At 43.5% G+C, this 24,987-nt stretch overlaps 3 protein-coding genes across 4 annotated transcripts; 2 read left to right on the top strand and 1 right to left on the bottom strand.

Annotated features, from left to right (window-relative positions):
• The first annotated feature begins 1,610 nt into the window (after positions 1-1,610).
• LOC100833473 lies at positions 1,611-6,779 on the top strand. The gene is made up of 13 exons (XM_003564849.4): positions 1,611-1,797; positions 1,887-1,998; positions 2,367-2,449; positions 2,539-2,604; positions 2,761-2,861; positions 3,083-3,201; positions 3,542-3,582; positions 4,151-4,239; positions 4,975-5,155; positions 5,241-5,357; positions 5,624-5,668; positions 5,896-6,027; positions 6,333-6,779. Exons 1-13 carry the CDS (start codon positions 1,684-1,686, stop codon positions 6,465-6,467), a joined length of 1,335 nt encoding a protein of 444 aa, XP_003564897.1. The 5' UTR covers positions 1,611-1,683; the 3' UTR covers positions 6,468-6,779.
• A 213-nt stretch (positions 6,780-6,992) lies between these two features.
• Positions 6,993-13,693, bottom strand: LOC100833159 (protein BLISTER). Of its 2 annotated transcripts, XM_003564848.4 has the most exons (13): positions 13,292-13,375; positions 12,321-12,963; positions 11,702-12,228; positions 10,915-11,034; positions 10,442-10,507; positions 9,659-9,769; positions 9,161-9,237; positions 8,821-8,888; positions 8,445-8,558; positions 8,177-8,355; positions 7,968-8,036; positions 7,597-7,752; positions 6,993-7,363 (listed from the first exon to the last, which is right to left on the bottom strand). In XM_003564848.4, exons 1-13 carry the CDS (start codon positions 13,373-13,375, stop codon positions 7,286-7,288), a joined length of 2,292 nt encoding a protein of 763 aa, XP_003564896.1. In that variant the 3' UTR covers positions 6,993-7,285. The 2 variants fall into 2 exon arrangements, with proteins under 2 accessions (XP_003564896.1, XP_024314925.1); XM_024459157.1 differs by lacking the exon at positions 9,659-9,769 and having other exon boundaries at positions 7,134-7,363; positions 13,292-13,693.
• A 3,301-nt stretch (positions 13,694-16,994) lies between these two features.
• Positions 16,995-20,669, top strand: LOC100840416 (B3 domain-containing protein VP1). The gene is made up of 6 exons (XM_010234420.2): positions 16,995-18,566; positions 18,794-18,898; positions 19,198-19,295; positions 19,942-19,988; positions 20,088-20,161; positions 20,356-20,669. Exons 1-6 carry the CDS (start codon positions 16,995-16,997, stop codon positions 20,551-20,553), a joined length of 2,094 nt encoding a protein of 697 aa, XP_010232722.1. The 3' UTR covers positions 20,554-20,669.
• Positions 20,670-24,987: the final 4,318 nt, after the last annotated feature.

Genomic DNA, 24,987 nt, shown 5'->3' with positions numbered 1-24,987 from the left:
CACTAAAAGCAACTGTTGATGCTTGTATTGCGAAGTCATCATGAGCAAGTAGAGAAAGGACAGGATATCTTCTTGCATTAGTTCTCCATGAAGATAAGAAGTCGAAATTATCCAACATAGAACTAAATATACTTCGACATGTATTTATCCAAGTCAGTTGTATCACCATCACCGACCATGTTGTTTGATTCATACAAATATTTTTGAAAATCAAACTCTTCTTCCGTTTCGACATGCATCTGCACTTGCTTCAAGTTGACACTAGAGTTGGGTTTTTCGTCTTTTGGTGAGGCGGCAGCATGTTCCGCATATATTTGCTTGACAACAATGGTGAACTCTTCAATTCCACTTTAGCATGATATAGCGCTGTCCCATAAACCTTTTTTAAATATCCTACTGCCCTCTTCCTATAAGTAGGGTCCAGAAAGTAAGCTACGGCTAGAGCAACATTTGACTTCTTCTAATACTCCCTCCGTTTTCAATTAATTGGCGCCGGTCATTTTGCAAAAAAAAACTATTAATTTACGAAATCAAACTGCAGTACACATCTTCAATTGAACGTGGACTGCGCGTTGATTTCGAAAAACTACAGCGTTCTTTTTTTGCAAGAGTTCTGGTAGAACGTGGACTGCAGGTCAATTTCGGAAAATAGCAAGATTTTTTTGCGAAATTCCTGGCGCCAATTAATTAGGAACAGAGGGAGTACGTCTTAAACTTTATATACATAGAGTGTGCCATTTTGATAATGGTCTCATTTTCACTACTACACTTCTCAGTGATTAAAGCCTTAACTTATGCAAAGCTTTGGTAAAATGAGTAGGCAGTTGGATATGAAGTACCCGACAACAATTCTGTAACATCATTGGACCTCTTAAAGCATTTACAAAGTGTTTCCGCCATGTTCCAGTTATCCTCCGATGGTAATAATCATGCATACCTTTTCTTGTCAAGATTGTGAGGCCTTTCAAAAGCTTTTTTTTTAATGATAAATGACACCTTTCAGCATTAGCTAGGTTGAATGCCACTCGTGCGAACATCAGGTGCAATACCACGCTTCGTATCCAACCCACATTGAGCTGCATATTTAATAAAATCCTTCCACTGCGGGGGAGAGCACTTAACGATCATTACAAATGTTCGCATACTCCAAACAGCGGCGGAAATTTCTTTCAAACCATCTCTAGCAACCAGATTTAGCATTTGACAAGCACATCTAACAGGAAAGAACAAGCCATCACATACTAAGGTTTTTTTTTATATATCAGCAAGAACATCAGTTACAACTACTTCATCTGCAGATGCATTATCCAAAGTTAGGGAAACCATTTCCTTGTGAATAAATCATCTTGTTATCCATTCAAAAAATGCACCTGACATGTTTAGACCTTTCTAGGTGTATGAAGGTGATAATCCTCTTCTGAAAATCAACTTTTCTTTTCAATTCCCACACTAAACTCTCTCTTCCCCAAAACTTGCTAAACACGCTGGGAGCATGGGAGACGGGGCATGACGGGGCCGACTCGGTCGGGCTCTGCCAAAAGCCCGAAACACCCGAGCCGCACTCTGGTTCTAGGCCCAGAAAGTATTCTGTTTCTATTTGTTGAGGTCCACCTCTCATTTTTTTTTTTGTTGAGGTCCAGAACCTCGTGCCGCCGCCGCCGCCGCAACGTGACACACTCCGCCATGTCGCCGGCGTACCTGGTAGTCCCGGCGCTCCGGCGTGCGGCGCTGATATCGCGGTGGGCCCCCGCTGCGCTGTTCTCGTCGGGCATCGTCGCCGGCGACAAGCCCGTTCTGGTAAACACCGAGGCATTTCTGATCACTCTGAGATCCCTCTGTACCGGCTACTTTGATGGAAGTAAACCACAGGGGAGCTTCACTCGCAGGTGCGCGATTTCGTGAGGTCCGCGTTGTACGACCCCAGCCACGGCTACTTCTCCAAGCGGTCGGGGCCCGTGGGCGTGCTCGACTCCAGCATCCGCTTCCACCAGCTCGAGGGTACTCTCGGATTCTCGGACTGCCTGTGCTGTCTCTCCTCCTGCCCCTTTTCTGTATTCAGCTTCTCGGAGTAGATTTAATGTGGTGTGCCGAGTTTGGTCTTGTGGTGTTCCGGCATTGTGCGAATCAGATAACGCCGGTTCTTCAGTTGTTTTTCGTGGAGGCATTTCCACGAATACGTTGTAGGCGTGTGTGATCCGACTGGGATAGTTGTTTTTACTCAAACTTGTCGAACCATTTGGGTCTTGGTTGTTCTTTCCTGATGCTAAACTGCACGATGTTTGCTCGACGCTGACTCTCTGCGGTGCTGTGTTAATATCTAGGACATTTATTTGTAGACGCAAATAACTTGGTGTTGTATCACGCAGGGAGGAGTGCATACATGAAGCATCTTGATAAGCTGTACAAGAAGCATGATATCGCTTGGTTTACTCCAGTGGAGCTTTTTAAGGTACATTCTTATGCTTGGGCTGTTAAAGAAAATGTTTCATGTTCCTTTCCAGTTTAGCTGTTGAAGCATGTTTTGCTTCTCTGGTGCAGCCATGGTATGCCTATGCAATAGCTGCATCAATCCTGCGTACAGCTAATCTTTCAACCCCATTGAAGGTGCGCTCGTAATATTTATTTTCTTGCCGTATAGCTGCGCACTCTGGTTGACGAAGCTCCAAACTCACTTGTGGGCTTCGTCCTATCATGGCACATTATCATATTGATTTGATTTTTCACCCTACCATATATGAAACGGATTTCTGTACCGGCCAGATATATGAAATCGGTGGTGGATCTGGGACATGTGCAAAGTGTGTACTTGATTACATGATGTTAAATGCCCCGCCAAAAGTCTACAATAATATGAAATACATGTAAGCAGCTCTGTTTTCATGTTATTTGGCCTACTTAAAGTTGTTCATAATTCCTATTTGTTTGGTAAGGCAGAACAAGGTGGTGTGTGCGTATGTCATAGTAACGTTCATAATACTGATTACTCTTCATGCAATCATGCTGCCTTGTGTTCACCATCAAATCATTTTTCTTTTATGTGATCGAATATGCTTTTGATCTTCCTTTTATCTTCATTTGCTAGCTCAGTAGAAATTAGCTCCTCACTTGCTGAAAAGCAGTTGGAAACTGTCGGTGAAGTACAGAGCCATTTGTCAAAGTTTACGGTGGAGCATCGTGATGCAACTGACAGAGCTGGATGGGGTAAGCTGGCTTCTTGTGCCAAGCTATTGTTGTTGGAACTTCCTACAATAATTATTGTCTCAAATCAATTACCTGAGTTTTGATTGGCCATCTTGCACTGTTTCCAGCCACGAATAGCTCATATTCTACTATATATAGTACCTAGACATATGTTGATGCTACACTGATTGCTCCAATACAATAATTGTGGGATAACTGACTTTTTACTTATACCTAATACCTTCATCCCAATTTCACATATCCACCATTTAGTCTCAGGTTTCAATATCTATTAATTACTAATACCTTTGAAATGATTGGATTTGGATTTGCATTTCAATCTTCCTGTTTTCCTTTGCAGGTCTCAAGGATCCCCAACCATGTTGGGTGTTGATGCTTGAGGTATGTATTTTTTGGATTTGCTTAGTCCAAGAAACAAAATATCAATTGCAATAATGGCATCACCAGTATGATACAGCAGAGTCAGCAGCATTCATAGCGACATTTATGTTTACATGCTCTATAGCTGTGGTGATTGTAACTGTAATGAACTTTTTAATGTGTGAGATGTTTTCCAAGATTGCAGCAGACATAAACTACTTTTTCCAAGAATTCACAAACGTTTTGCACATCATCGCATTGAGACAAACATATTCTTCTCTCAATTCATGTACCATCACTATATATCTATTTGGACATGATATCGCAAAAAAGAAGTTAACAGTCGAAAATAGGGTCCTCTGTACTAATTTTACAAGCCATGTCGGACAGGCCATTGTATTATTACCATACTTGGAACTACTGACTGATGGTAATTGACTTATATATTATTTGCATTGCTAATATATCCTGGTTCTAACAAATCTAAGCTAATCATATAGACATTTAGTCTTGCAATCATACTTTAAGGGAGATATCCCTGCAGCAGTTCCACGCTTCCACTAGTAACTTTCTTTTGGTGGAATGTCAGGTACTTGACAATCTACCTCATGACCTTGTCTATTCACCAGATCAGGTCTCTCCATGGATGGAAGTGTGGATTGAAAAAGTAAACGGCAGGTTTGTAATTTTATGTGTTTCAACGTTCAGATGGCTTGCAGATTTAGCTTTGAAGCACCTTTTATTTTACTCATATATTCATTGGTGTGGATCCCTACACTTGGGAAACATGATCCAAAGTATTTTTCTCTCTCGCTTTGTTAGGCTCTTCGATCCACCGTTTATGTCGGGAGTGAGTTCAGTCAGATCCATAGACTCGGGAAAACATGATAAAATAATGAACTTATGAAAATTATGAATTATGATGCCTTCTGTTTTACATATTTTAAACAATTCTCTTACCAAACCATTTTATTTTACTGAATTCTCGTTCACTAAGCTTAATTATTTAGCTACTCATTAATTCAGTGTAATATACAGTGATCATTGTTCATGTAGGTGAAAAATATAGTTGTATGCTAAGGTATTTCTCGTTTTCAGAAGGAACTGGGGAAAAAATTCTTTTATAGAAGGTTCCGTATTCTTTTACACTGCTCTCATGGCACCGTGATTTTTACTTGATTTATTTTGATTATAATTTTGGTTGACGTTGAAGGTTGCCTCCTTTTTCCTTCTAGAACATCAGCAATTCAGCATCGTCCTTGTGCTTCTGGCTAGTTATTTTTACTAATTAATATTGTATGCTCACTCTTATCAAGAATGAACCTCTTTTGTGTTCCTATAGGAAACTATCTAGCTAATCCATCTCTTCATCTCTTGCTTTAATAAGTTTTTCTTGCATTTTCCTTAAGAAAGTTCACAAGTCTCTGAGGTTTACAAACCATTACAAGACCCATTAGTTTCCCGCTGCGTCGAGATTGTCAACATGAATGAACAGAACCCATCTTTGAGAGAAAAACTATCATTTGCTGCAAAAGGGATCTTCTCAAAAGTATTCCCGAAGCCTCGGAGAGCTTGGTTACCAACTGGATGCTTGGTATGTATTTCGGATACACTCCCGCTTAGTTAGATGATAAATTACTGTTGTACAATTGAGGGTACATCTTTCTTCCTATATGCAGAAACTACTGGATACTTTACACCAAGCTTTGCCAAGCATGTCCCTTATTGCTTCGGACTTCAGCTATCTTCCTGATGTTAGCATACCTGGTGATAGAGCTCCATTGGTTTCTTCAAAGGTGACCCTGATTTATTATGATTATTAGTTTATTACTCTATCAAGTGTGTAAATGCTTTAGCTTTTCTGACTATTTGGTGCATTTCTCCAACAAGGCTGTGGTGTTGATAATATTTCCTGAGAATGGGACAAACCATGTTTTTTTAGTTCTTGAATGTTGGTTTCCTTCTGTGTTGATCATGCAAATATGCAATCACCAGCTTATGTTGATATGAAGATCACAGGCTCGCTTCCAGATGTCTCATTGATCTTGTTTTCTTCTTGTAGAAGGATGGGAAAACTTTGGATCATCGCAACTATCTTGATGCGCAGGTTTGCAGGGCTACCATTTTCGTTCTATTCGTGCATTAGATCATGAGCTATTATGTCATAGGCAGACAATCTATTCATCTTAGCTGTGCAAGCCTTCTTGAAAAAAAAAAGATTTAAAGAATTGAAAATAGCAAACCAGTCTGAGGTAATTTGGTGTTTTTAGTGACAAATATTTTGTGTTGCATATGACCCAGTAAACTTGATTATGTCATTTTCCACTCTGCCAGGGGGATGCAGATATCTTCTTCCCAACAGATTTCTGGCTTTTGGAGCAGATCGACCATCACTGCTCTGGTTTTTCAAAAGAGCAGAAGAATCGTGGTGCATTTAAACCAGTGAAGAGTAGGAGAACAATCATAGTAAGTTTAACACCCAAAGCGGCACAGTTCATTTTGTGATGAATTACAATTTTGTGAACATCTCTGACTAACTTTGGTACTGAAAAGTACTCCATCCGTTCCTTTTTATAAGTGCAATTTTGTGTATATCATGGCGGATTTAGTATAACTAATTAGAATTGTAGATGTTGGTAGATTTCCTCTATACACGTTGTCACACTTTAAAAAGTTTGACTTACGACAAAGCTAGAACATCTCGTAAAAAGAAATGGAGGGAAAATGTTGTTATCTGGCATTTATGTTGTTATTTGACATTTATCATTCAGCTTGATTCTGCTGCCTTCATGGAGGAGTTTGGGTTGCCACTGAAGACAAAGACAAAAGATGGATACAATCCACTTCTTGATGATTTCAGGAACACAAAGTTCTATCTCAGCGTTCCTACCCACAACAGGAAGTAGTCAGCTTGTGTTGCTTTTTCTGTCCTTTTCTGTTTGCTCATTGAAGCACTACATTAGATACAAGTGAATATTGAATATGTAATCACCCATCAGCAATCAATTTGTTGAATATATAACCGAAGCCTGTTTTTGCAGCAGATTGGTTAGTCTTAGGTTGGTCGAGATTTTGGGTGATTACATCGAAACTATAAAGACGACCGTTGGTCAGTTTGTTTCAATAATTTTTGGTAGCCTTTTGTCACTTGTTAGGCTGGATGGTACGAATGTTACTAATATATGATTATGCAGAAATCCAATTTGCTTATGATCAAATATTTTTGCAGTGGTATTAGTTTCTCGATTTGGATAACCGTTCTATGCTTCTGTAACCGGCCTTTTCAGGATACGGTTTCAGACATATGTTCAGCTTCTTTTGTCTGGCAATGAATATCTGCAGCTCTCTTGCCATTGTTAAAACTTCCGTGTGTACCCAGATCCTTGAGGGCATATCAGATGCAAAGATGAACGAAGTAAAACAGAAAAAAAGACATGAAATAAAAGAAATTTGAACAATTACTGCATTACAGCTTTTACATATCCACCCCCCAACCCATGAAGACAAAATATAAGATAGGGGGTGCAAATGATTCTTGGAGGCTATTCGGTTTACTGTCGATACAATGGTGTAGCTCCAACATTTTCCTTTCATTTTCTGTAAAAAAGAATGGTTACATCCAATGGCTCCAATATACAACTTCTCATAATGCTATCACCAAAACCGGGCAAAACAAAAATATATAAATGAAGAAACATTGTGGTATACTAAAACTTCAGTTCCACTAGAGGAGTTTACTGGTGCGACGCTTTGGCCCTCCAGGGAAGAGCTTCATTATCCAGCCAAGCACACGATCAACAACCTGGATAGGTATCATGTGTCAAAACTGTTCAGGTGATTCTGATGTAACATGAAAATGCACTTCATAGAAGCTAATGATGAGTTGATAAAGTTAATCAAACACCTATAATGCATGTTATTAGATTGACACTGTGACCTTCTTTCTACTAAATGGTCAAGGTCAAAGCACAAAAGAAAGCTTTAAAGATTTTCTTCTGTAGGATCCACTATCAGCTCTGCTGTTAGATGCTTTACCTCATCTCCTTCATCAGCATACAATGTTGCATCATCGATGGAGCGCGTGTCGATTTGTCTTGCAAGGCCATTCTCATTAGCCATCCTTTGAGAAGTCAATAGCTCAAGCCTCTGTGTCTGAATCTCCAGCTTGTGTGTTAGATCCTTGTTCAACTCCTGCAAGATAAAACAAATAACTTGCATTAGTTCACACCATAACAAAAATAAAACAAAAAAGATTTCCAACCGCAAGGCTGGTGCACAAGTATATCGAGCTTAACTATACAGGTTAGGGCATAATTATCTCATAAAGTACAGGCATCTCATCAATATTGGTAGGAAGAACTTCGGACAGAAGGAAACAAAATGTGCATGTAAGATATGAACAATACCTTTAGCTTGGAGCAATTTGATGACTCAATTCTCAGAGCTCGCATCAGCTCTTCTCTCTCCACCGCTAACTGCAATGTGAAAGATGTTATCATAAGAAAGGTAAACAATTTGGACCAAAACCAAGTTACTCAAGGTTGTTGAGTAACAATTGATTGATGCGAGAACTTAGCACTAAACACTTGAGATTCTGGGACATCAAAGAGATTACCTCCGACATCAAGGAGTTGATGTTGTCTATCATTCTAAGCTGGTCGACTGGAATGCTAGAAGACACCTCTCCAAAGGAAGGAAAATCGTACATATTATTGGCTTGCAAAACAGAAGTTTCTGCTTCTTGTAGTGTGTCAATGGTAGTCATTGTTTCTGAAGAGCTGCTTTCTCCTGTATCTGAATAAAAAAACATATTTGCCGTCAAGCAGAAAATAAGTCAACATAGATGAGATGGAGAAACAAAGATGTGGAGTATAGTATCACACCTAAATCCTCTGTCGCGGTTGATGCATCTTTTTTGTCATCTGGAGGTTTCTGGATGACATCTACCTTCTCAGTCATAGGAATGTTCCTCAACTTAGAATATAGGAGCTTCTTTTCTGTCCAAATGTATGCACAGTAAAGTCAAATGATGTTGAGACAATTGCATGCATCGGACATTTCTTCTTTCGAGCACATACATACCTAGTTTTAGTTTTCATTATAAGAGATTGAAATAAAGTAACACAAGGGTGTATGAGACTAAAATACACAAAATATTTGGTGATCTACTAGGATTGACCAAAACGGAAAAGTTCAGTGGAAATGTGTGCGTGTGTGCGCGCGCTTGTATGTGTTAAATTACTGCAAACATCAATATACCTTCTTGAAGAGCCTCCACAGTAGATTGAAGATGCTGACGCTCCTTCTCTAGACTAGAAACTTTGCGCCTGTGTATAGTAAAAGAAAAACGAGAAGGAAAAGAGGCAGCTCAATGGTCAGTCAACTAATGCCATGCTTTGGTAAGTTAACATATGATTCTCATCTTTATTCTCATAGCAATTTCAAGAACTTAGATAACACCATGAACATTCAAGCAGCCATGTTATATTCTTTAGGTCACGATGAAAAACAGGAGAAATCCACCAGTCTGTATCCTTGAAAGAAGGTGCATTCATAAAATTGCAGCATGCGGATTAGCAAAGTTAGCTCACAACCTCACCTGTATGAAGAAATCTCTGAATTTAAACCCTGCACTTCCTTTTCAAGTTTTAATTCATTTGACCTCAGTTTAAGAGCCTACAAAAAGAGACATATATATTAAACTGACAAGCAGTGATTTCAGGGGCTAGAACAAAACTTCATGAAAATAAGATTAAGCAAGTATAATGAGACAACAAAGCATATGCCTGCCATACTAGCAAACATTTCCACAGCTAGCAGACAATGCTGTGTACCCGTTAATAAGATGCGATGAACCTAGCTATTCAAATCCCAAGACTTGCAGATTACAGGTTTATGCCATGCGCTGCAGGTGGATGGATATTTGATACAATATTAGATATACTGGAATTCGCTCCCACAATATATCTGGTAGGGGAATAGCATACTCTAGACAGCTGTTCTCAAACAGCATCAACCTTAGTATCTTCCTTAGAAGAGAGGTTGATTTGCAGATTAATTTGCTGATGTGCAGGAAATCAAGGACATAACAAGGCACCTTATCTTCCAACAGAATGACTTCTGCTGCAAGTACTTTCCCCCTCTCATCCGCAGCATTGCATTCTAGTTGGGCGTTACCATATTCTGTTCTGATAGACTCAAGCGCCAGCTGGTGTACAAATAGAATTAGAAAGAAAATAATAAAGGATTCTTACAATGTAGTAAGTGAAACTTTCAAAATTCGAAGGGGAAGAGAAGACAATATCATAAATGCATAACTGACTTCATATTGACAGATTACAAGCATTCAGCACATAGATGACACTTGCACGACCAGAGACCTCGTCAAACAGTCAAATAAAGCAAACACAACCTCATATGTCTAGTGACAAGACATTCGAAGCTAGCAATTGTGATCCTAATATCATAATGGTTCATCAGCATACTGAAGCATCTCTCCCTGCTAGACACCAAAATCCAAGCATATCGTGCATCATGTGTGGAAACTATTGATTAATGTGTGCTCTTATGAACTAGATTCATGTATCAATGTTTCAAATGTTGAAAACTTTCAATCATTCACCTAGATCCTCAGGACCACATCCGTACATTCGTCACAATTTTAGTTGAGATCTGTCTTTCCACTCTTGATGGAACCAAATTTCTCTTTTAAACAAATCAGTTGTTCAAATACTAGGCCATAAGTACATACTCGACTACTAAAAACACAGAACACCAAAACACCGGCATGCCAGGAAGTTAGACTACAAAATCTTAAACATGGGCATGATTTTAAGTATTCACAGATATCAAATGCTAGGAATGACGGATGAATCCTGACCAGTTGAGCTTGAATTTCATCCTGCAACCTCTCTATGTCGGATGTCAACTGGCTGATAACATGTGCCTGATGTTTGGAAATTGAAAATAATAATGCATCAATCCACAATTAAAAATGAAAATAAACGATTAGTATCAGTACATCTCCCATATTTTTACAGCTAGGTTTTGTAAAAATACTCTATACTAAAAGAATGTGAATCAAACTACATTTGCAATCCGTTATATAGTAGATGTAAATTAGTAGGCAATCACTTTGCTGGCATGGTGTGCTATTTTAATTTTAAATATTTGAACGAGGCAGAGCAATGGGGACTGCAAAACTCAAATTCTGACATTAAGTTTAGTGTCCTATCAGATAGCTAAATTATGATAACATTTCCATTTTTCTGTTACTATTATGGTGTGAAAACATTTCACTGTTATGGTGCAATCATAAATGACATCTTCGTGAACTTTTGAGAACATACATACCTGTTGGTTGAACTTGTCTGTTAAAGCAGAGTTATCTGTGGCCAAAGTTTGCGCTAGTTCTTGAGATTTCTCTAAAGTCCTTTGTAAGGAGAACTTCTCTGTTGTCAAATCCTCGATGAGCTGGCAGTCAAACCAAAACAGCTATGAGCCCTAGGTTGATGGGCATAAATAAATAAAAATGCATGCTAATTGCAAAGGACTCTATGTAGTGGACAATCATCAAGTGACTATGCTCACAATGATATGCACAGCAAAAACTTTTACACTAAACAACATATGTGCCAAAAAGTATCCAAGATTGAGGTTGTTAATTCCATTGAATCTAGCACGTCTCGTGACAAAATTTGGGTATCCTATCACAGCACATGAGCATTACCCATAATTCTGGACTAAGGAAATACAACGAGAAACAGTGATGATACAACAGGACACAAACAAAGAAGTGATAGCATCTAAGGAGCAAAGCATATGTGTTAAGATAACCTTCTGGACAAAACATCAATGGGAAGATAATATGTTGTGCAACTTTTGGGTTCCTTACAAACAGCAACTATACCAACACTTTATTTAGTTATCATACTGCTTCTTGTGTGGCTGGCATAAAATCAAACATTAAGTAAAACTGATGTTCTGTATATACAAACAAAGTTCTTTATATAGTGTCCATTCTACAATTTTGCTAGGACAACTCTATCCATATATGAATATTTCATATCCAAAGGAAAGCAATAATCCTCACAAAAAGAAGAGGAAAGAGCAGATAACAAAACAGATAAGCATGAATCACCTGCTCTAGTGTTGCAAAACCGTCGTCTTTATCATGAGTTGTGAAATTTTGGAACATGTGATTACCATGCTGCAGACTTTGTTCATCTTTGGAAGTGTCGTATGGCTCCTTTTCGTTATGATATTCTTGTCTCCCTGGTCTAACAGAATTATCTACACCATTGCTTTGTGTGGATTGTTGATTTGGCTGCTGAAAGGAAGAACTCTCAGAGTTTGAATTGCTGAAGAGCGTATTGTTAGCTTTTGAAGGTTCCGCATACGGGACTTGTGATGGAGGAGCTCTTTGTACTCCAATAGAATCAAGAAAAGATGGCCGAGATCGACTGTGTGTAGTTGGATAAGCAGTAGACAGAAAAGGATCCTCTTTATCAAAATTAGCAGGTGTGGAACCTGATGCATTCCCAAGCATTCCAATATTTGTATCATGGTCTGCACCAACGGCGGTTTTAGAACTATCAAAGGAACTGCCATACTCCCGGTTGCTGGCATATGCAGAGTGGTCTACTTGGAAAGAATCTTTAGAGGTAGCTGCAAGACGGTAAAAACAAGATATATGCATAGTTATGGTAGTCATCAGACACTGCAACCAACGCATATGAAAAATAAAGCCTCCAATTTACCTCGTAACCGGCCAAAGATATCATTTTCTGGGGAGTAATCCTGAGAGTAAGTTCTTTCAGACTTCCCAAAAAGGCTGCTGGATGAATATAAACTAGATTGTTCAGTACCGTGTACTTGACTCAGTGAAGAATTTCTTCCCCAATTCGACAAGACCTCGGCTGGATGGGAACCACTGTTAGTGTTTCCAAATGCACTTGGTTTAGATGTTAAAGGGGCATCCTTGTCAGGACTGAACTCTACCCTATTACGGGTAGCATTGCCTCTCCAATCCTCATGATGCCCATTAACTAGATCAGAGAAGCTCAAGTTCCCATAGAACTTACTCCCTCCATCGCCAAAAGCATCTTGCGGCAGACCAACGTTACTAACACTAGCTGATGCATTCACAACAACAGGAGTATTTGACGGATATTCCGTGCCTCTCGAAGAACTTATTGGACCATTATCATAGGAAGCAGATGGCACAGATGATGTGCTTGCTATGCTTGAGTCTACATCAGACACCAGCCCCGCTCCTGCGCTTAAATTATTGGCATTTGGCAGGGGGGTATCCACTACAGTGGAAACAGCCGGTGTTGCCTGGTCAGCAACGGGGGCAGCCTTCTTCGCCGCCTTCTTCTTCTTCTTACGGAACTCCTCCAGCTGGGTCAGAAAACTGAACAATATCATTCTAGAGCCAACCTCTACTTGAGATTGTGCTGAATTAGCATTCAAAATAAGTTGATGGATCTAACTAGCATAGCTAAATTTCAATAATTTCAAATTGATGTGCCATTTGGCTTCTGTATACATTGAGCTAAAACGATTGATTGAAGTACTGGTGCAATGATAACTTGCTAAGCAATGGGACACCTCGAATTTTCCTATGGCATCAGGCATGTTCAGGCCAAAATGGTGTTGAGTAGTCATCGAGGGTAACCGACAAGCTACGTTATATTTTCCCCAAGCCAACGGGCAGCAATAAACCTACCGCTTTCTTCCCGGCCTGGCGGCTCGCCTCGCGCGACGACGCGACGGCGGTGGAGGATGACGAAGGCGCCGGCGCCGACGCCATGGGCCACCCGGCTACTACTCCCACCAACCCAACCCAACCCAAATCTCGGCGAGATCTCCTCGAACCGCCGGCCGGCCGCCGATTCGACCGAGCCCGGAGGAGGGGCGAGATCTGGCGATTCGGAATTGGGATCGGGGGAGGGGATTCGGGGGGATTCGCGCTTCCGCTCGGCCCCCAAATGTTTTTGGGCCTCGATTCGCCTACCTCTTCTTCCTAGCCTTTTTTTGGTGCCTGCTGCTGCTGCCCTCGTGGCCGGTCTCTCTCTAGTCCGACCATTAACTCTTTTTTCTTATTTTCCAAGGTTCTGCTGTTGTGCTGTTGCGTCGTCGCGGTCGCTCGGTGGTGCTGCCTTCGGCTTCCCGGCGACTACTGCTCATCGGCCTGCTTTGCCAGTTTCGTTTCGGCTGATCCAACGGCTCAGCTGGCCACCACGTGCTTAGCTAGACATTTCTTTTTCCCGAGGGGAAGGACGAGCCTGCCGATCTATGCATTGTTGGACGCACACAACCATTGCTAGATTTCTGCCATCTCTGAAAGAATATTTGCCAACATATGCTTACTTGAATGGTCTGTTGTTGAGTATTGAAACTGTCAAATGCATTTTGTACTGTGGATTTGTTTGCGAACAACAAAGACCCTGAAGTAAAGTTGTGACCATATTGAAAGTTTGACCGGAGAGTTTAGGTTTGCCACATGGATTACAAGGGCCAAGACTCTTTGCATGTCACATTCCAAAATATAAGACGTATTTCATTTTTTTTACTGAGCCTCCAACTGTTAGTCTATTACAGTAATATGCATATTTTTAAAAATAAAATTGATATCATTTGTATTTATGTTGAAGAAAATACTAACTTGCGATTATGATTTGTATCACGTAAGTCAAATGTTGATGGAGAAATTCTTGGTCAAAAAAAATTAAATACGTCTTATATTTTGAAACGGATGGAGTAGCATTGATGCACGTCCTAACATAAGTTGTTGGCAGGTAAAGAGGTCGGACCATCGTACCTGTCTTCACGTCACTACATTTGTTGCTCTTTGTAGTTTTGTATTATGACGTGCCATAAAATGTGGTGCGGTTTTAATATAAAGATACATAAAAATTGTAGATTTGTCCATTGCAAATTATAACACGTGAAGCAACTAAGACACCATGTGATAAGATTTTTCTTCAATGAAAATATATTTATTAGATAATCCTATAATTATGGAAGTTGTGTATCTAACTTGAAGCATATCTTCAATGTATTCTAGATGGTGATGGCACAACGACATGCTCCCTCCTTTTCACAAAGAATGACGCCCACACTTTTCGAGGTCGAACTTTGACCAATGATTAGACCAATTGCATGTAGATTATACGTTATAAATTTTATATCGTTGGAAATGTTTTTGAAATACGAATCCAATGATATAATTTTTATAACACATAAATCTCAAACCATTAGTCTAATTATTGGTCAAAGTAAAATCTTAAAATGCGTGCGTGCCATTCTTTGTGAAATTGAGAGAGTAGGAAAGTTTCAAAACTCTGCATTGACGGATTACACTAACTATGTACTCTCTTGTGAAGTCACAATTATTGATTGTCAGTGATTCTCATCTGAACCCCTTGAATTATTGCTTGCAAGCATGATCATAACAACACTTTGGCACGAGCGGCCCGGCCCGGAAGCCCCATAAACATAACAATTGCAACATTGTATTTTATTCAAAGAAATAGTGCAATACCCCTTTTTTTTATCACAAAAAGATGTAAGAATGTTGAAAATTGATTTTTTTCAAGCCTCGTGTTGGGCCTAAAGTTTGGAAATTTTAGTACCAAGCTTTGCGAAGCCCAACTTGTTGCATGTGGTATGCCCAAGTCTATGCACAACAACTTAGCACATTGCATGTAGAGAAGAATGATAGAAAGTCTATGCGATTTTACATATTTGAATGAGTCCATGACGCTAGACAGACCTTCCACGTGGAACATTTGTCTCTCTCTTATCAATACATCAATTACATCTTAAATGTATACTCTGCATTACTATTTCATTAATGCGATTCATTTACATTTCAAGATTACATACATAAGAAATTAAATAAGTAGTATGTAGAGTTAAATGTTTTGAACACACGACTAATTCAATGATAAATGTAAATGAGATTTACACACAACTAATTCACATGTAGAAACGATATAACTTATAAACAAATTCATATGATCCAAAGTTTCACCGGAAAAAAAGTACAAAGTTAAAATTTAATACGATGGTAATGTAAAAAAACATATAGTTCTGCTCTCCCTTCCATTGCATATTCTAGCCATTCTATATGACATCCTAGGACTTTCGCGCAAGTGAAAACTTAACTTCAAACAAGGATGACCACGCCAATATCTCACTACTATATCTCAGTATAAAGAAAGGCTATATCATCGAACTGAAAAAGCTAGCACAAAACGTCAAAAGCACAAGCTATACCTATATATCGGTTCTAGCATTTCGTCACTCTTATCATTCACGTGACAAAACATTAAATCAACATATATTTAAACAAAAATTCAGGAATTCTCAGAATAATAAAAAAAGATTATTCTACTACCACCGCAACAACCTTCCCACGAATAAGACAAGGCAAATGCTCCGTCCACACGCAACGCCCACACCGAGTAGATGCATTTCCCGGCTACGGTTGAGCTGGCCGCTGCATGGGCCAACGGGTTCATACACGCCACCTCCAAGAGCCAATCACAGACCACCACGTCACCCTGACCGCATGCGGCCCACATGCACGTCACTGATAGAGCACCGTTCGTGTAGGTTCCAAGCGTGCGCGCAGAGGAACTAGCGACTCCTCCTTGTACCCAGACAACCCCGAGGTTCGAACCGGAAGCTTTCCGTCCGTCCGATCTCGAAGGAGGCACGATCCGACGGCGCGAAAGGGACCCAGCACGCCGCGCCCAGTCGGCGCCCCGGCGACACGGACATCCTGCGGGGACGAAATGCTAGACGCACGCGGGGTTCGTCAAAACGGGCTCGATGACGAGTGGGCTCCCACACGCGTTTGGGCAACGTCATGCACCGAGGACTGCACACGCTCTCTCGCCTTCCGTTTCTTCGCGGAGTTGCGCGAGCGGGTCAAATTACCACGCGCCGAAGTCTTCCCCCCCACTAGGCGCCTCCGGGACTTGAAACTGACTTGTGGGCTCGCGTCAGAAGGCCCCGCTGTCATCGAGCAGCACCGTTCAGAGAGAAGCCCCACCTGCTGAAATATGCACCTAATCGCTGACACTGTGGGCGCAGGGAACAGGTGGACCCACGAACAGCGTGATAAGGGGAGCGTGAGCAGGGGATGTAAAGCAGGGTCGCCGAGCAGAGGCTGGCGTGGGCGGTGGAGCGCTTCCCACAGCCCCCAGCAGCCGCCACGTGTGGCCCGTTGCCGCATCTCGCTCTTCCCTCTCCCTTCCACCTCCTGCTTCCACTGTTCATCGTCTCAGTAACTGCACCCACCCCCACAACTACACACAGAGACACAAACGCCGCAATACCACCACAAAGGCATACAACAACAAACACAACACATCTCCCATCTCCCTCCTCTCTCTCCCAATCCATCTCTGTCGCTTTGCATGGACGCCTCCGCCGGCTCGCCGCCGCCGCCGCACTCGCAGCAGAAGCACGGAGGCGGGGCTTGGCCGGGGAAGGCCCCGGCGGGGGAGATCCCGCCGGGGGAGGACGACTTCCTCTTCGCCGACGACACTTTCCCGTCTCTACCGGATTTCCCGTGCCTCTCCTCCCCTTCGAGCTCCACCTTCTCGTCGTCCTCCTCCTCCAACTCCTCCAGCGCCTTCACCGCCGCAGCGACAAGGGGCGGCGGCGAGCAGCACGCGGCGGCGGAGGACGGGATCGATGCGCTCGCCGACCTCGACCAGCTGCTCGACTTCGCGTCGCTCTCCGTGCCCAGCTGGGAGGACGAGCCGCTGTTCCCCGACGACGTCGGCATGATGCTAGAGGACGCGGACGCCATGTCCGACGACCACAAGCCGCCCGCGCGCCACGCCGCGGACGCCGGCTGCAGGGCCGCCGGGAAAGCGGCGGCCGCGGCTTCTGGTGGAGGAGAGGGCTTCGTGGCTTCTGGCGGCGGGGCGGCGGAGGACCTGCCGCGGTTCTTCATGGAGTGGCTGACCAACAACCGGGACTGCATCTCGGCCGAGGACCTCCGCAGCATCCGGCTGAAGCGGTCCACCATCGAGGCCGCGGCGGCGCGGCTCGGCGGCGGGCGGCAGGGCACCATGCAGCTGCTCAAGCTCATCCTCACCTGGGTCCAGAACCACCATCTCCAGAAGAAGCGGCTACGCGTCGACGCCTCCATGGAGATGGACGCCTCACCGGCGGGCCCACATGGCAGCCACCACCACCACCACCAGCTCCCAAGCCCGGGCGCCAACCCCGGCTACGAGTTCCCTGCCGCCGCTCCTGAAGGCACATCCTGGACGATGCCCTACCAGCAAGCCGCCTTCACGCCCCCATCTGCCTACGGCGGCGAGACGCAGACGGCGATCTACCCGAACACGACTAGTACTACTACTGCTGCTACCGGGCCGTACCCTTTCCAGCAGAGCTGCAGCACGAGCAGCGTGGTCGTGAGCAGCCAGCCGTTCTCCCCGCCGGCGGCTGCGACAGACATGCAGACGGCGCCGATGAGCGGATCGGCTGGATCGGGGAACAACAGCGTGCCCTTGGTCTGGCCGCAGCAGTACGCGTTCCCTGGCGGCGCCCCCACGGGCAATTCGTACCCGATGCTTCAGCCGTTCGCCCCCGGATTCGCCATGCCGATGTGCCCACAGCGCGCGGCCGGCGGGACGGAGCCATCGGCGACCAAGGAGGCCCGGAAGAGGCGGATGGCGAGGCAGCGGCGCCTGTCGTCCTCCCTGCAGCACCAGCGGAGCCAGCAGCTGAATCTGGGCCAGATCCAAATCGTTCCACAACCACCACAAGAGCACTCGGCGCCGGTCACGCTCACGCCGCCGCCGTCCGGTGCATGGGGACTCTGGTCATCCCCACCGGGCTGCCAGCAGGTCCCCGTCCAGGCCCAGGCCCAGAACCCACCGTCGAAGCCCAGCTCTTCCTCGAAGCCCAAGCAGCAGAAACCCTCGGCGCCGGACGCCGGCGCGACACCGGCGGCCTCGGAGAAGCGGCAGGTGCATGCATGCACGAACACTTGACATGTCTAGATCGACATCCCTCCCGCACGCATAGAATCACACGCGATTTCTTCTCGCTCGAGGGCATGCACATCGCTGTCCGGCGACAGGGATCCGCGCGTGGCGTACTGCGTGTGTGGGTTTTGCCTGTACTAGCTACTCGTATACGGGTTGCATGATTTGCATCTCAACGACGTTCGTTTTTCCGTGCAAATTGCTCGCAGGGCGCGAATAATAAGCCGGCAGCAGACAAGAACCTGCGGTTCCTGCTGCAGAAGGTGCTGAAGCAGAGCGACGTCGGGAGCCTCGGCCGCATCGTGCTCCCCAAAGTGAGGCAACCCCTTCTTCGATCTCCGTCGTTCCATGATCCATGCAATCAACTTGTAAATGTATAACTAGCTCGATCGATCGATCCGGCCGTGCGCGCATGCGCATGTCGATCCACTTGCAATACTTTGCTATCGTTTAATTCCCCCCGATTAAATTAACAAGACCTTTTTCTCCGCAAAATTAATAAAGAAGGGAGGGCCAGCTGATTAATTGGCATTTTTGTATGAATCAATCCTTTTCAATCTCTTTCTCTTGATCTGTTCGTACTAAAGAGTGTCTTCTTCTTCCGTTTCAGAAGGAAGCGGAGACTCACCTGCCGGAGCTCAAGACGAGGGACGGCATCTCCATCCCCATGGAGGATATCGGGACTTCTCGGGTCTGGAACATGCGGTACCGGTAAGCTGTGCTACTGCAGAGTGCTACTGCCGATTTGGGATCGATAAATTAACTGCATGCATAAATCCTCCCACTCGTTTTGTTTTTGGAACTTCATAAATCCGCACACATAATCGTGTCTGTTTTTTATATCAGCAGTATTGTATTTGTTCCTCGCAAAAAAAAAAGTACTACTCCGGTGTATTTGCCCTTTGTTAATTAGCAGCGGGGTTAGTATATATACCAATGGGCCAGATATAGTAAATGACATGAGTACTGCATTGCTGTGGGGGACACGCATGTTCCTTTCCCAATTGGGCAAGTGGGTCATATGAATATGATGGGAATCTGGGAGCCAAATAGTAGCATGCATTCATAGTGCTCCATCTACGTGACTGCAAAACAAGTGCATGCAGAAAGATGGATTTTCTCTGTATTGGTTAATTTGCGCTACGTACTAATTTAACAGTATGCACATACTAATTTATCTTATACATGATCTGGTGACCTATGTTTGTGACACTTATTTTCCATCTTTGTTCTATTATATAATACGAAGCGTGCAGTACTAGTTTTTCTCTACATGCATGCATCATAACTGATTGCTTTCTTTTTGCGGGAATGATAACAGATTTCTGATGCAATGAATTGATTCCCATGAATGCAGGTTTTGGCCTAACAACAAGAGCAGAATGTATCTCCTGGAAAACACTGGTGAGAGGAAGAGAATCGAAGGATCACCCGATCCTGATCAATATCAAGTAGCTTCTCTTCGTGTTCACAAACCAGCTTTAATTTACATGAAACTTGCAGGGGATTTTGTCCGCTCCAACGAGCTGCAGGAGGGTGATTTCATCGTGATTTACTCTGATGTCAAGGGAAGATATGTAATGTTCATAACTTCACTCAAGACACTTAATTTTCTTACCATGAGTCATAATTCATCTGCAAGCTAGCCACACTCTTTATTTTTGGATGATTTATCATTTAGTAGCATGCATCGATCCTTCTTCTTGCTGTGTATTTTAATTGTCTCTGCATATGCAGTAGCTAACCTCAACCTACATCTGTATGCCACCAGCTGATACGAGGTGTGAAGGTAAGACCGGTGCAGGATCAAGCTGGGAAACACAAGTATGGCATTCCAGGAAATAAAGGAGGCGCCTCCGACGTGAAGACGGGCCCTGAAGACCGCGGATGCAAGGAGAAGTCCCCGCACGGTGCGCAGCGGTCTCGCCAGGAGGCCACCGGCTCCAATATGATGGCGGTGAGGATCTGAAGAACAGCCTCGACCGGCCAATCTATCCACCATTGAAGGCTAGCTAGCTCCGTGTTGTACACCCGGCCCTGGTGATGATCAAAGCGATCTCCCGTACGTTGTATGATCTGTACTGTAGTGCTAGGGGTTACGAGATATCTAAGTAGCTATCGGTCAGGCAGATCGATGTGACGCTAAAGAATGCATGCCTTGGTTTGTTAAACCCTGTAAGGCTAGCTGTAACCTTGTACATGCATGAACATACCGTATTTGTCGTGTGTCACTCGGATCGTCTAACAAGAACCAGCTGTACTTGGCTTGGTGTGTCTGTCACCTGAGAGAAAAATATTGGCCTATTCTAGATATTTCGTGCTTCAAATATCAAAATTGGACAGTTTTTGGTGTCTAGATATTTTGTCCTTAATTTAATGACAAATTTATCCTTTTTCATATTTTACTTTGCACTTTGAATATTTGCGATGTCTTGTCACTTAAATGTGAGGTATGAGGCCATCCGTATGGAGAGTACATGAGACAAGAATAGGCCAAATAATCGAAGTCTAAGTAAAATGACACGTCCTTTAATTACCAAAATTGACTAATTTGGTCCCTTTTCACAGAAAGCGGTATTGCCATCGACATGGAGTGGTTTTACCTATAATTGAGTAATTGACACGTCGTGATCCATCCTCCGGGAACATGGTGGCCACCGTGTCAATCCCTGGGGTTCTCGTGAGGCCCGCTTCTCAAGAAAAGGTATGGGTTCGTGCATGCTCTGAATGCCAGTGACGCGAGGAAGAAAAGAGGGCTCATGGAAGTGCCAAAAAAGGAAAGGGCCAAGCGCACACAGCCGAGAGACGGAGAGAGGGAAGTGAGCCGAATTGAGACCATGTGACAAGTCGGGTAAAAATACGTCCCACATTGATGCGCTCAAGTTGAGCCGTGAGGACGTACAAATGCCGGAAAATGCGCTCAAGTGCATGAAATTGTTTTCCATGACAATTATTGATTTCAACAAAAAGACACCAGAGGGAATTATATATGTTCCACGTCATATTTGATTAAAGATTTGCCAACAATTATATGTGCTATACACCCCAATATATGTCACTGACAAGTGGATTCAGACCCCCCATGATCGGTGGCATAGGATGCACATATTATCAAAGTATAAAATAAACTAGGAATACGATTGAAATTTCCAAACTATGCACATTATGCCATCCTAGTAAGTCTTTGAGAAATAAAAAGAAGTGCTGATATTTTACAATGGCACTCTTGATAGTTAAGTATTGGATTTGTCAAACACCATAGATTGGGGTCCGTTTCATAGTGTACACATTGTGGTCCATTGTTGATCTTTGCCAAGCATAACCATGGTCGTCGGGAGCTAGTACCGGATCGTCTTAATAATCCATTGCCGCCACCAATTTGACCATCCCTACCATCCATAGGGGCAAATCTAGGATTTAGTCAAAGGGGGAAAAGAAAGAGCATTTAGGATTGGGGATGAAATGAGATACAAGTATTAGCGTTTTTATTTTAAAAAACTCGATAATACCGCTCATTCTTTGGAACATATTTGTCAGGGTGTTCAGCCCCTGTTGGCCTCCTAACTCCTCCCCTGACCAGCCATCCCTCAATGCCGTGCTAGTGAGAATGTTTCTTCTCCAACGGCGTTGAGAACCCCGACATCGATCCCTAATTAACCTCTCCAATGAGGTCACATCGTATCTGTCTTTAATTTTACTGGCACTTCTAGCCGATCGACTATAGCTTCATCTTGCATGCCCTAACCTTCTCTTGGAGGAGGTCATTGTCTCTCGTGTCCATTGGATCTGACTCTACTTCGCAGCCCACCACGACAAATTATATCGAGATGTCATGAATCGAACAAGAGCTCGAGAAGTCTCGGGTGCCATCGCGAAATAGTGTGAGCTATTTTCAAAAGTACAATTAAAGAGAGTAATTTAAGGCTTTTGAACTTTTGGGCGACTGGGATTTAAAAGAAAACCATTTAACAGAGATAGTTATTCACGGACCAAATGAAATTTCCACGGTCCAAACATGCATGCCAGGGTCTAACCGATCATAACAGACCTAATTAACTGACCAGAACACTACAATTATTTTGTCCGTTGCATGCGCCGCCTGTCAAAAACATTGACCTAGATGGGGTTCCCCGGATAATCTAATTTAAACTCGTCCCCATCGATCGACCCACTGGCCATTGTGGCGCCCTAAAACTTCGCCCTACGACCACCAGATGATTCAGATCACCACACACACACAACGGAGCACCCCTCCCTCCCGCACCCTGGCCGCTGGCTGATTCCCGGTGGATCCCTCGCTAGATTCCTCCATCTGACACGGAATTCGCACGCTTTGAAACGAGATCCCTGTGTGCGTACTACTAGTGCAGTATGCTCCACGGACCCTGGCCCCGGCCGCCCAGCCTGGCTCTCAGGGCTCTCTCGTCGCCATGTGCGGCGTCGCGGTACGTGGAGCGACATGACGTTATGGCGGGCTCGGTTCCGTCGGGGCGCGATATGCTAGTTTATTCGGGCCTCCCTTGGCCATGTTCGGGCTTACGCCAACGTGTCCCCTATCTCGCGAGACAGGCCGCCTGATGGGGTTTTGTTTTGAACTTTCTCTGATGGAGCGCAGAGAGACAAGATGTGGGTGGGGCTGTATGGTTTCCTTTTCGCGTTCTTTAGTTCGTTTTTTCTTGGGGGAAAGAATAAAGAGGGTTTATGAGGTGTCCGTACTTGTTCGTAGACGATAAGGCAATCATGAGCGGTCGATGCGTGCGTACGTGGTCCGCTGATGAGCGAGCTCTTCCTGTGTTTGTTTGTTTGGTGGCGTCCGATCGGTCGATCGGTACGTTGCGCCAACTGACCGGATGATGAGATGCGGCAACAAGATCAGGTTATTTATAATTACGAGCTGACACGGAGGATGGTGGTGTTTTTTTTTACACGGAGGATGTTTGTTTTTTTAAAGGTGCATTCGTACGTTTCTCGTATCTTGGGAAATGTAGATTTATCCTGAACGGGTAGATATAACTACATGTAGGCAACAAAGGAAAACACATCGTGAAAGACTATGAGATCCAGTCTCCAAAGAATTCAGTGTATCAATTTTTTTTTTGTAAACTATTCAGTGTACCATTCAGGTTAGCAAAGCAGACCACCAGATTAGGAAGTTGCATGGCGACGTGTGCAAAGGGTAACGCTGAAAAAGGAAAGAAACGATGGACCCTGCTATTTGGGTAAGATGTTGCACATGCGCCAAGACATATATTTTCAGGTTAATCAGCGGGGTGTGAATTTCAGGGTGTCGTTCAGGTAAGGACGCAAACAAAATAGTTGATCGCGCAGCTACGATGAGAGCTGCAGCAAAACATGCTGTGCTGTCACGCAAATTTATTTTGTTATGCAATTGTACTTCTCTTTTTCTTTACGTACGCCATATCGTTTGCTCCCACTGCCTCCTCAGTGGTACGTGCACTTGAGCCACATTGTCTTTGCAGAATGCAACAAGAACCGTTCGACCCAAATCCTGGCGGCCCCAATCTGTTCGTTCTGTACTGATTTAGGTAACCGGACGGATGCCCCTCAACAAGGTTCAGAACCGCCTGTGTACAGACGGACGGATGCCATTACTAATACGCCGTAAGCAGATGGTTCTGTATAAAATACCAAGGAATGGGTTAAAGTGAACTCCACCTTCCTTCTCCGTCTCATCCACGTTCTCGTTGGCACGCTGCGTCTCCTGGACGTCTGCTCCGGAACCAGATCCACTAACATTGCTCTTGCTAACTTACCTCCGCTCACAGCTCACTACTACTTCTCGTTCCTGCTCAGTTTTGGAGGAAAGATGCGTATTTCAATAAAATAGTAATGACATTGATTTTTTAATGATATATTAATGAAATAAGATATGTTTAATAAAGAATTATCAGCAAAATATCAATGTTCATTAAAATTCTGTTGATATATCGTTGGAATTACGTTAAGATATATTATTTCATCGATATATCACTAAATTTTAATATTAATTGTTATTTCAGTAAAATAGAATGATAGGTTGGTTCAGCAGCGAAAACATAGTACTGAGCAGGGGAGAGCCGTCAGATACGTTTTGTGTGGTGGATACGCCGGAAGTTATTTTTTTTCTAGAATAATATGCTGTAAGTTATGCTCCTAGCTTAGCAAGAGCACAAATCGATAAGGTGTCAGCATACTACTCCCTCCGTCAGCATACTACTCCCTCCGTTTATATTAAATGACTATTACATGTATTTAGACGCTTTTTAGTCATAGATACATCTATATTTGAACAAATTTTTAAGTCACTTAATATGGGACGGAGGGAGTAATATATAGTGTACCAAAAGCACAAACCGACAAGGTGTTGTAAGCATAGTAAAAAATTTAAACCCACGTTTAAGTC

This window comes from Brachypodium distachyon, chromosome 2 (assembly GCF_000005505.3).
Source record: "Brachypodium distachyon strain Bd21 chromosome 2, Brachypodium_distachyon_v3.0, whole genome shotgun sequence".
Classification (NCBI taxonomy): domain Eukaryota; kingdom Viridiplantae; phylum Streptophyta; class Magnoliopsida; order Poales; family Poaceae; genus Brachypodium; species Brachypodium distachyon.
The sequence above is the reverse complement of the archived record's forward strand: the minus strand, read 5'-3'. Positions and strand labels throughout refer to the sequence as shown.